General features: G+C 41.2%; 1 protein-coding gene across 1 annotated transcript; it reads right to left on the bottom strand.

Moving 5' to 3' along the window:
- Window positions 1-454: 454 nt before the first annotated feature.
- LOC308355774 (apolipoprotein R-like) lies at window positions 455-9,167 on the bottom strand. The gene is made up of 4 exons (XM_080824247.1): window positions 8,942-9,167; window positions 4,821-4,991; window positions 1,743-1,918; window positions 455-955 (listed from the first exon to the last, which is right to left on the bottom strand). The coding sequence occupies exons 1-4, from the start codon at window positions 9,048-9,050 to the stop codon at window positions 815-817; spliced, it is 597 nt and encodes a 198-aa protein (XP_080680373.1). The 5' UTR covers window positions 9,051-9,167; the 3' UTR covers window positions 455-814.
- Between the last annotated feature and the right edge of the window lie 3,153 nt (window positions 9,168-12,320).

Genomic DNA, 12,320 nt, shown 5'->3' with positions numbered 1-12,320 from the left:
TCAGTCGGTTAAGCGTCTGCCTCTGGCTCAGGTCATGATTCCAGGGTCCTGGGATTGAGCCCCACATTGGGCTCCATGTTCCTCGGAAAGCCTGCTTCTCCCTCTCCTACTCCTCCTGCTTGTGCTCTTTCTCTCACTGTCTCTTTCTTTCTGTCAAATAAATAAACAAAATGTTTAAAAAAGAAAAAAAAAAAAAAGCAAGCAAGCAGGAGACTTGGAGGAAGATGTGATATTTGGCCATGGCAGTGAGGGACAGGTGGGACATGAAGATGTGGAGTAAAGACACCTTAGACAAGGCACAAGTATACATTTGCAAGGACTACATTCTCCTTGTGATACAGTAAAATAGAAAAGGAGGTTAATTAGAGAAACATTAGGAAGTGACTGGTATAGGGCCCTCGTTTTTCATTATACAGGCATCAAAGTGAAAACAAAGACACTGGATTTTTTTTTTAAAGATTTTATTTATTTATTTGACAGACAGAGATCACAAGTAGGCAGAGAGGCAGGCAGAGAGAGAGGAAGGGAAGCAGGCTTCCTAAGACACTGGATTTTTTCATTATTTATTTCTGTCATCGCACCACGGCCAGGACAGCAGAAGCACAGGCTGAGTGAAGGTACAAAGCAACAGCTCCACAGTATCGGTGGCACTAAGGGTATCAACAGATTCTCCTAACACGGGTATTTTTCATTTTCCAGTAAACAGTACTTAAGAAAGCATTAGTAGAGTTGCTCATGAGAGAAATGTACCTAATTCTCTATTTTTGCGGAGGTGGGGGAGGGTGGATGTGCTGGTTTCGAAATGGTGTTCTCCTCAACTCTCACTCTTGCTCAGTTGTCCAATCTCCAGAGACAACTTATAGATCTCCAGGGCCTTTTTCACGTCGTCTGGGTAGGGGAGACACTGGAAGAATTTACTGCCCGCCAGCACTTGCTCACAGCCCATCTGGAATTCCTACAAGACATAAAAGGAAAGATGTAGAGACGTCTCTCCAGCTGTGGAAGTACAGGGTGTCTTCAGGATGCCTCAGCGGTGACAGGAAAATGAGAGGATCCGGCCCGTCCTCAGGACTGGTGGAGGAAACCCGAAGGCACTCTGTGTCAGCGGCGTGCCCAGCGCTACAGCAGCACTCCTCACGTGCGGCGGATCACTGTGGAAGCAGGGAAGGAGGAAGGCTGCAGAAGACACCCGGGGGGTTCCTTCAGGGACAAGCGAAGGAACGGTGCTGACGGCTGTGCAAAAGCATAGTGCGTACGGTAGAAAACACAGGGCCAGGGGCCAGGTCACCTAGATCTAGGGAGCCCTCCTCTCTGGGGGCTTGGTTCTTCTTAGTATAAAATGAGAGAATTAGAACTCGCTTTAAAGAGCTCACTAAGTGTGGGGCGCCTGGGTGGCTCAGTGGGTTAAAGCCTCTGCCTTCAGCTCAGGTCATGATCCGGGGTCTTGGGATCGAGCCCCGCATTGGGCTCTCTGCTCTGCAGGGAGCCTGCTTCCCCCTCTCTCTGTCTGCCTCTCTGCCTGTTTGTGACCTCTCTCTCTGTCAAATAAATAAATAAAATCTTAAAAAAAAAAAAAAAAAAGAGCTCACCAAGTGCTTTGAGGCTGACTTCCAATGTGATTTAAACAACTCGTACGTGGGTCCTGATACAAGTCTGATTTCATCAACGTTGGTTGACAGGGCTCTGATACCAGCTACAATTTTTAGAACATGACAGGATATCCTGAAATGTGTGGCACTTACCCACTTACACTTGGGCACCGCTGGGAACCAGATGCCGTTCTCTGAGCAGGTGATTTTTTGAGAGCCAATCACACCATAACCATCATCACACTGGACAGTAACACTTTCAGGCTCAACATACTGGTCCTTATCCACAGACAGATCTCCATTTTTGATCTCTGGTTTCAGACACAGAGCTGTAAAGGAAACGCAGTTTTGATCATGCTGTGATTCTCAGAATAAAATCTTGCAAAAGTGAAGAGTCCTGAGGGGATGAGAAACACTGATAATAAATTATATCTGCATGCTGAGAGTTGTTCTCTACCTCCATTGATTGTATGATCGCAACGATAACATTAATAACAGTAATGTTATTTTACATACTATTCTCAAGATAAAACACTGTTATTTTTCCAAAGATTTATTTTATTTATTTATTTATTTATTTATTTTAGAGAAAGAGCACAAGCAGGGGAAAGGTAATCAGGGGGGAGGGAGAGAGAATTTCGAGCAGACTCTGCACGGATCATGGACCCTGAGACAAGGCTTAATCTCATGACCCTGAGATCACGACCTGAGCTGAAACCAAGAGTTGGATGCTTAACCAACTGAGCCACCCCGGCACCCCATAAAACACTATAATTATCTTCATTTGGCTAGAGAGAAAAATGAGGTACACATGGTTTATGTGACTTGTCTAAGGACACATAACTTTTAGATGACATTACTATAATATTAACCTAAGGATTGTAGTCCTAGAATCCAAGTTTTTAAAACTGCTATATTTCAAAACCTCACTCTTTCTATGATCCTAAGTATATAATTTTTATTCACATACCCTTAACGTCTTCCCGTGTTAAATGGAGATAATGGTGGGAAATTAACCTCTTGAGTTGCTATTTACTAATAGCAACTGTGATTTTAAAAAGGCACACCTAACTTGGTGGTCAACCAGAAATCTCTTATTAGGGCAACTTCATCATGAGAAGATGAATGGTATGCATGAGGCTCTAATGGAGATGTTAGACACCTCAAGGAGGTTTGGAATTTATCCATAACTGCATTTATTTAAAATGAAGCAGGTGCTTATTAAAATGTTGCCAAACCCTCGCTGACAGTCTCAAATTAAAGATTGCTATCTCTATGTGTAGAAACAGACCATACATACATGGACACTCGAATTGTGCCAAAGGAAGTGGGAACTACAGCCCAGTTAATAAGTGGTACACAATTAGTTGATTGTCCACTGGGGAAAACCAAACTTTGACCCTCACTTTCTCCCATAAACGCAAAGGAATTTCAAGTGGGTTGGCGATATCGTTGTAAAAGGTAAAACATTAAAGCTCTGTAAGAAACATAGGAGAACATGTTTGTTGTATTTTGTTGTTGCATAGAATACTGCCTTGCAGTAGGCAAATGTTTCTTAAACAATCACAGAAGTTTCCAACATCAAGGACAATATTGGTAATTTGAAATAAATTGGAATTTAGAATTTATGTTTATCAAAACTAGAACACTCGGGACACCTGGGTGGCTCAGCGGGTTAAATCTCTATCTTCGGCTCAGGTCATGATCCCAGGGTCCTGGGATCGAGACCCCTATCCAGCTCTCAGCTCGGCGGGGAGCCTGCTTCCTCCTCTCTCTCTGTCTACTTGTGATCTCTGTCTGTCAAATAAATAAACAAAATCTAAAAACAAAACAAAACAAAAAAACAAAAAAAAACAACCAAAAAACAAAAAGCTAAAACACTCATACCCTACTTGTAGAAACAGAAGTTGTTGTTATGACCACTTTTGAACAAAATTTGGTATCATCTATGAAAGATGAAAATGTGTACACTCTGCAAAGCAGCGGTTCTACTGTTGAGCTTGTTCCTAACACAAATATTTGCACATGAGTACCAAGAGACCTACACAAAAGTGTTCATAAGAGCATTATTCATAATAGCCTAAAACACGAAAAACGTAAACTCTTATAAAATACATAAAATATGGTCTATTTATCCAGAAGAATTATTACAAAACAATGAAAACGAATAAACTATCACAATGTGCAAGGACATAGATGAAGAAAGAAGCCAGGCACAAAGAAGTGCAAGCATGACTTCCTTGATACAAAGTTAAAAAGTTGGCAAAACTTATCCATGGTGTTAGAAGGTGGAAGAGGGACAATAAAGTACCCCCCAAGCTGAAAAGGCATTTTGAAACAAAAAAACAAAAGCAGGGCACACCCTGCAGTTTACACAGAGTTTTCTTCAGAGTAACTTACTGATGGGGGAAGGGGGAGAGTCAGGCTGACAAGGACCCAGGCCCTGTACAGCTCTTCTCCAAAAAGTCTGGACCTCAGTCCACGGATTTTTTAGAGCGAGAGGGCACCGTATTACAGACACCTCAAGGAGATGGAGGGGCTCACGTGCAGCTAATTGACAGCTGACCTTTAATTAGATCTAGTGGCGCCATCTATAGCTCAGAAAGAGGGAGGACTATTTTATCTCAGATTCATGCGAGGCCAAAGCGAGCCTTCCCCTACACGGACCTTGGTGGGTGTTTCTGAGGTATGTATGTTACTCTCCAATGAGTCTGGAGCACATAACCACAAAAGAGGTCATCAAGCGGACATGAACAAGACGGGGGGCCAAAGATGGAGCCAGTATTTTCAGGGCTCCTACACATGGTGTTGGTAGAATGACCTTCTTTGGGGAGGAGAGTCAGGAGTAACTGAGGGAAGACATGAGATGCTTCAAGGGTAGGTTCACGTTGTAATCATTGTTGACCTTCACCCTTAAGATTTGTACACTGTTCTGCAGTATGTTACATTTCAATTAAAACTTTTATTAAAAAAAAAGCAAAAAGCGGTCCTCTAGATTACCTCTGAAAACATACACACTGGTAACAACGGTTACATCCCAGACTGATAAGCTGGGTGATGGTTCAGACTTTGAAAATAGTGTACCATATGCATGCATTAACTACACGAAATGAATAAATAGTACAATAAAAAAAATTTTAAGGGTTTCCCCTGGCTGGAAAGAGACTAGAATCAGAACAATCACAGAGGCTCTACATTTCTAATCAAGGTCATCAGTGAGGTTGAAGTTACCTTTACATTGAGGGGCTGGAAGCGACCAGTGGGAGTTCCTGCAGGTGATTTTAGATTCTCCAACCAGAACATATCCTTCATCACATTCATATTTTACGACAGTAGTATAGGAGAAAAATGAACTCACGTCTTTATGGGATCCATGGGCAATGCTCGGAAATACTCTGCAATCTTGAATGGTAAAAGAGAAGGGTGGGGGACAATGAGCTAGGGTTTAATTTAATTAACAATTCAGAGTGAGGGACTCTTCTTATTTTGTCGAATGAAGTCATTAAATTACACTGCGGAGGTATATTTCAATTCCTTAACAAAATCAATAGGAATGGTTTACTGAGACCTTAGCTACTTGCTAGGCACTGTGTTAATCATTTTAGATATGTTAAATAATTAATCCTCACAATAAGTCTCCGAGGCAGTACGATCATCATTCCCATTCCAGAGAAAAGGAAACTTAACCTTAGAGGGGTCAGATGTTGCACATAAGGTCACAGCTAGGAAGTGTCAGTAACATGGATTAAGCTCAGGTTTGTATCAAAGTCCACTGGTACTTTCTGGAATCCTGCTATTTTCTGCTGTCTGTAGTGGTCATTGGATGCTTACTTTATGGAGGCATCAATAGATATCTAAAAGCCATAAAATGGAAGTTTTGGTTGAAGAACAATACTCTTGCACAGTCAAGTAACATCCCATAATTGATGAAGTAGGCAGCTCAGAATCCCTTAGAAAACTCCTAACTCCTTCGCCCAAATCAAAGGCACTAAAAGGTTAGGAATTTAATCTTTTAAATTCAAATTAGTCCCAGGTGAGGCAAATATGTGGGTGCATTTCTCCTTCAGACTGACAGAGAGGCACTAAGGAGCTCACTGAGAAAGGCCAATATATCTTTATTCACTTTGCAGGGATATCAGACACAGTGGCCTAGTATTGAGCCCCTGCCTGGGAAATCCAAAATGCAAAAGGGGGCTGTCTAGTGGTTCTGTTGGTGAGGGTGAAGGACTTATTTCTGTTGCTTTGAGATTGGCCCGTACTCCTGACATTATTTGGAACAAAGGATGAGTGAGTACTTCCAGTGAGTTGGAAACGGGCTGCATGAAAAAGACAGGCCTGGTGGTGGTGTCTTCAGACCTGTGCAAAAGGACCTCCTGAGGTTGGAAGAAAGCTTCAGTGAAAATAAATCCCTAGGAGTCCCTAGGTCTTTAGGAGATAGGAAAGAGGAAGAGAACATCCAGAATCAGAGATGGAGCCTGGGATCTAGCAGACCAGGGAATTGCAATTAGCAGATTCTCAGTGGTGAGGAAGGACCCATCAAAAACAGCAACAACAACAACAACAAAACACAAGAGAGAAAGCAAGCTTGAAACACTCTTGATGCAAAGAATCAGCTCAGGTCAAGCACTGTTTCCCTTACCTCTGCTTCTCCTAAAGCTGTAACTCTGAAGGGTCCAGAAAGCGTAAGAACAATAATCCCAAAGTAAGTTCTGTTTTAGTATCAAGGAAAAGGAATTCACCTGTGCATGAGTCAACAGCTTCCATAGAGCATTTATTAAACTGCAGATTAGGCCCCTCCATAGAAATAAAAAAAATAGCTCTTAATTTTTATGACCGAACACACATAAAGAGTTCTGTACTACACTTCTCAGGTAATATCAAGGAGGCATAATTGCAATCTACTTAAAAAAGATAAGATGTAGCCCTGGTGTAGGAAAGACGTTAGGGTTTGAAGCCAATGGCCAAGGAAGAGTTCTCGTGGTGTCTTTGGTGCAAAAAAGTGGTTTTATGAAAGCATGGGGACAGGACCCATGGGCAGAAAGAGCTGCATTGGGGTCATGAGGAGTGACTGATTTTATATTTCCAAGTTGTAAGGGGGTTAGGGATAATATAAGTCTCTAAGGAACAGGGAAGCAAGGTTTTCAGGACCTCGAGGGGGCTAGCTATTGTTGGGAAATGTCATTTCTTACTGTCTAACAAAACCTTAGTCACGAGACCCTTCATATGTGTATCGGGGGCCCATATGCTTAGGGGATGAGTGCCAACATGTATCTTGGGGGGTTTGGAGATTAAGGAAGTTTCCAAAAGAATTTTTGTATGTTAAAATAGGCTTACAGGATTGGGGCATGGGGCGGGGGGTGTTGTCAGGCTAGGATTACCTTTTCCCCATGGCAAAGTGTCAGTATCAAGGCAGCTGAGTCCCTAGAGAAGTCTCACTCTGCCTGTCTTAAGGACTTGTCAGTGGGCTGTAGGTAGTAAGGAAACTTAATGATTTTTCTTCTGCCTTTGTTTCCCACATCAGCCACATACATAGTTGTACCACAGCTCTGTACCAGTCCACTCTAGTGCCAGATTAGGACAGGAAATTAGTTCTATAGGAGAAGGTGTTGGCAGGATGGAGGGAAGGTCTCCAGGAGTAAGCTGGAGACAGGTCTCAAAGGATGGGTGGAAGTTGAGTGGTTGGTAAGACAGGTGAGGCAGAGCAATACTGGGGCCATGAGAAAAGTCTGGCATCAGAAATCCTTACTGTGAGGGAAAGGACCTTCAGGTCAGAGCAGACAGACATTAACTATCATTTCAGAGGGTTGAGGCCATGGGAAATGGGAAAAGATGAGGGAACAGAAGGAAAAAGGGGTAGGGAAATGGGATCATGAAGAAATAATTGAAAGACAAGACAAATTTGATTAGGTCTTCCTCTATCACCCCAGACTGTGTGAGAAGGGAACTCAGAGATGAAGCTGAGAAAAGTCTCCTGAGCATGAAGTCCTTTATCCTGCCACTCAATAATAAATTAACACTGCCATTCAATAATTTTCATGCATCTGATGTGAAAAATCTTTTCCCAAACATTGCTTCCTTAATTAACCCATGCTTTCCCCTGACCACTCTCAGTGATGTAGAAAGCATGGCTTTCACATTTTTAAATCAACAGGCCAGCTCACCTAGGAGCAGTCAGCTATTATTTTAGGGTTGGGGTTTTTCCCTCTAAACTATCTCAAATCCTCAACTTTTATGCTATGATAGCTGTTTCAGAGAATATGTTAATAAATATTTTTAGGTATGAAAATTAATTCTCTCAGATAAAAAATAATGTCAGTTAACAAAAGAAGACAATATCACTTTGCTTTAAGGACATTTCCATTTAAATAACAGAACAACAAATAAATTTCTACAGCAGCAAGCTTTCAGTTGGTTCTGGTAACTTCTCTCAGACACTTTCGTTTCTCATTCTGACAAAAATTTCCCTATGTTTCAATAACAATGTCTTACATTTATATAATGGTTTACAATTCATAAAGTACTCTATAATTTTACCTTGGAAAATTTACTCAGTATTTGATAACAGAAAATGTATTTTAGAATTTTTATGTATCATTAGTTTTTAATCCCAGTATAGTTAACATACATTGCAACAGTAGTTTCAGGTGTACAACACAGTGATTCAGTATGTCCATACAAAACCTGGTACTCCTCACCACAAGTCCACTCCTTAATCCCCATCACCTACTTCACCCATCTCCCTGCCCACCGACCCTCCTGTAACCATCAGTTTGTTCTCTATAGTGAAGAATCTCTTTCTTGGTTTGTCTCTTTTTTTCTTTCTTTCATTGTTTTGCTTCTTAAATTCCACATAGGAGTGAAATCATATGGCACTTGTCTTTCTCTGACTGACTTATTTGACTTAGTATTATCCTCTCTAGCTCCATCTGACAACAGAAAATAGTTTTGCTTTTTAGATGGAAATTATTCCCAATCAATAAATAACTAAGATTATGGATGGTATAGTTAACCTATTTGGAAAGTAAATTTGTTCTAGGCATCTTGGAGCACTGCAATATAAGAAACTGATTTGAAAATTCAAGATTACTTTTTGCTAAAGCAGCCTCACGAGTAATTTTGCATATCAACACATTTTTATTCTAGACATAATAATAGCTTCTACCTGAATTAAAACTATTTCCTTCTTATTCTAAAATTCTTCATTTTTATGAATACATAGTTCATTATACTCTCTCAAAAGGGTTATGAATTACCACTATTTGACTATATTCAGTTAATTCTTAATTGGGTATTTGTCCTGCATATCTTAGAGCGACTACTCTCCTTTCCCTATAACTAACTACTGTACTCACCACACAAGCCAGAAGGGCACAGCAGTAGGGTCAAGACCCCAAAGATGTACAGTGCTGGGAAACCGCTCTGCAACTTGGAGGCCATGGCACAGAGTCTCAGAGGTGCCATACTGGGGCTCAGTGTTCTCAGACCTTTGAATTAATCTGAAGAAAAGAATTCTCAGTAACAATCGAAATGGTGCCTAAGCCAGTGTAACCAGCCTTGGCAAAGTCTCAGTTGTGTGTCACTAAAGGGGAGGGACAGGGGGAGTGACAAGAAGACCAGGTGCTGAGCACAGCTCTAACACGGGTCAGCTGATAAGGCCCCATTCTTGGAGAGAAGAGTCTGGAGGTTGTTAGGAGAGCCCTCTGGGATTCTGTATGTAGTTATTGTTATCCTAAAACTCCCTTGCTGTTCAGATGGGGCACGTGGTGAGTTCCTTTCTGGATATATCCATGATTCCTCTAGTAAACAAGAGCAAAAAAGCACAGGGGAGTGCAGCCCATGATGCCCAGTGTATGTGGTGGGTTCTGCAGGAATTTGAACTCATAGCATGAGAGAGAATAGAATGTCTGCGAAGGGGTGCCTGTTTGAGAAGTGGTTTCTGTGATGAGAAGTGGGTGTAACTTACCCATAGAAGAATGGATTTTTTTTAAAGCTTGAACATTAAATTTCTTTCTAGATAGCACATAGTCTAGGCAGAACAGAGTAGTATGAGTCTCTAAGTGTGGAAAATCTCAAGAACCCAGTCCACATAATTACAATTATAATTACAATTACAATTATAATTACAATTACAATTATTATAGTACCTCAGGGGGAACCTCTTTTCCCTAGTTACTGGGGTTTTTAATGTACATAAAACATCAAATGATTCACTCTGCAACTTGGAGGCTATTCTAGTGTAGAATAGTTCTAGTGTAGAAGCTGTTCTAGTGTAGAAGCTATTCTAGCCTGTATTTGCAACACAGAAAAAGCATGCATTGAAAGTTAAGTGGTTGAAGATGATTAATTAAGGAGAAAGGAAGATTTATTGTGACTCTCAGAATATCTGAATGATGCTGGATCCGGGAGAACCTAGCATTTGGCTTCTAAGCAGTAAACACAACTGGATGGAAGGCACATTTGTTATTCTTCTTAGTCTGGTAACCTCTAGACTAAGTGTCTCATAGCCATCTGGGATTGCCTGGTTATTCACCCAGATCACTTCCTAAATTTAGGAACTTAAACTTTAGGAACTTCAACTTAAAGAGTTAAGTGGGATGCATGAAACTATCAACCTGGATTCTATATCTTGCCCACCAACTGTGAATATGTGTTCCTTGAAGAGACAAAGACGGTTGTCTAAGCAAAGGAGCAAATTCTGAAAATTGTCCTCAAGTGATCTTCACTACTCAGCTGAACTGGAATGATTGCTACATACCAATAATAGCCAAAATGCTTCTCTCTCAGAAATAAGAGTTACCAAATATAGCTGAACAAAATTCTTTGGAATATTAAGGTAAGCACAATTAAAATTCAACAAAAGAAAGCAAGTAAATTCACTAAATAGTTGCTTCCTTTAAAAAGAGGAACCACAGGGACACCTGGATGGCTCAGTGGGTTAAGCCTCTGCCTTCAGCTCGGGTCATGATCTCAGGGTCCTGGGATCGAGCCCCGCATCGGGCTCTCTGCTCAGCGGGGAGGTGCTTCCCACAATCCCTTCCTGCCTGCCTCTCTGCCTTCTTGTGATATCTGTCAAATAAATAAATAAAATCTTCAAAAAAAAATAAAAAGAGGAACTACAATAAAGAGATTCATGTAATTTAAATGATCAATCAACACGTTTTGTTAACCTGCCTTTAATTTTTAAGGTCTGTACCAGAACTTCACATAAATTATTATAATGAGTTCTGAAAAACTCCTGTGACATGGCTCTTGCCTACCTTGTTGCATAGATGAGGAAACAGGTTCAGATAAATTAAGTAAATTGTCCCCCAAACTCCTCAGATAATTAGTGGTTAAGCCAAATTCTGACTCAAAACTGATAATTAAAATCCAAGCTTTTTCTTTAAACCAAAATAATTTGTATTTCTTTGGCCAGTAATGATTTCCTGTCAGGACACTGATTCAGCCATATGGGAGTATATCAACATCATTGGATTTTACCCAACGGTACACCCACCCTCCAGATGCTGTTGGAACTGCAACTAATGGCTTAGACCCATGACCTCCAAAGCACGTACTGTGATGATAGGAGCTGCCTGACTCCTGATATAGAAAGTTATACCCTGCTCCCTCAGGAGCAACCAATGCCTGGCTGAGCTTGGGATACCAAAATCCTGATTCCTTGATTCAAATCTGGACAACTCTGTGGTACAGTTGATGCCCTAGAGCCCACTGTGGATCAGGTGAAGGTTACACTTAACCTGAGAGTAGGTTTTTGCTCAGTTCCTTTCCCTCTTGTTGTTTCATTCCCTTATAGTTCCTCACCCCCGCCAAAATCACACTATCAAAAGTTCATATGCATCTGAATCCCTTCTAGAGGCATTGACTGAAGACAGTTTGTACCATAAGTGGATCTAGGAAGCAAACTCTAAGAACAAGATTCTAGAATTGGATCGCCCACTAGCCAACTGACAATCAAGACTCCCTCACTGGGGAGGGGTGAAGTATCAGTAGCCCTGGCTTACTGCAGCATTGCAACTATGAACATTTTCAGCTGGTAAACTGTCATGAAGCATAAATGGAGAAAAACACATTGGCCAGTGAAATACCTCTGACATTTGAGAGTTGTGTGGAAATAGGATGGTGAAATTGGGTGGCTGAGGACTGTTGATGCAAGCTCAGCAACCTCTTAGCTGAAAGTAAAAGTTCAAGGCAATCAATCACAATTCAAATCCAACTGTGAAGTCCAGGTGCCCCTCCCTGCCCCCATTAGTATTTAAAGAAACTCTTATGTCAGCTTGGAGACTGTGCTAAGGACCAGGGTCAGGATTTAATCATATGATTAAATCAGGATTTAACCATAAACCAATAGTAAAACTTCAGTAAAAAATAAATTCTTAGTCTTGGCAAGTCTCTACTTAAAGTCAGGACCCTAATGGAGGGAGGGGCGCCCTTAGACTTGACGTTAGGATATCCAAGTAGATGCACTACAGAACTTCAAACTCCAGATTTCCCTAAACCCAAAGAGCTTATAGAATTGGCCCAGATTCCCTTGTTATAAGATAGTGGCCCTGCTGCTTGAAGACCAGCAGAGGAATCAAATACATTGGGTATCTTCTAAGGTCCTAACTGCTTTCCTCAAGATCTGCCCCATCTCACCTCCAGGCCAAGAGCTGAAATCAAATCTCAGTATGAACTGACTAAGGACATGCTGAGCCTACTGAGAGAGGAGAGGAATCATATGCAGGATCT

Source organism: Martes martes, assembly GCF_963455335.1.
Source record: "Martes martes genome assembly, chromosome: 15".
Classification (NCBI taxonomy): Eukaryota; Metazoa; Chordata; class Mammalia; order Carnivora; family Mustelidae; genus Martes; species Martes martes.
This window is presented reverse-complemented; position numbering and strand designations above follow the sequence as displayed.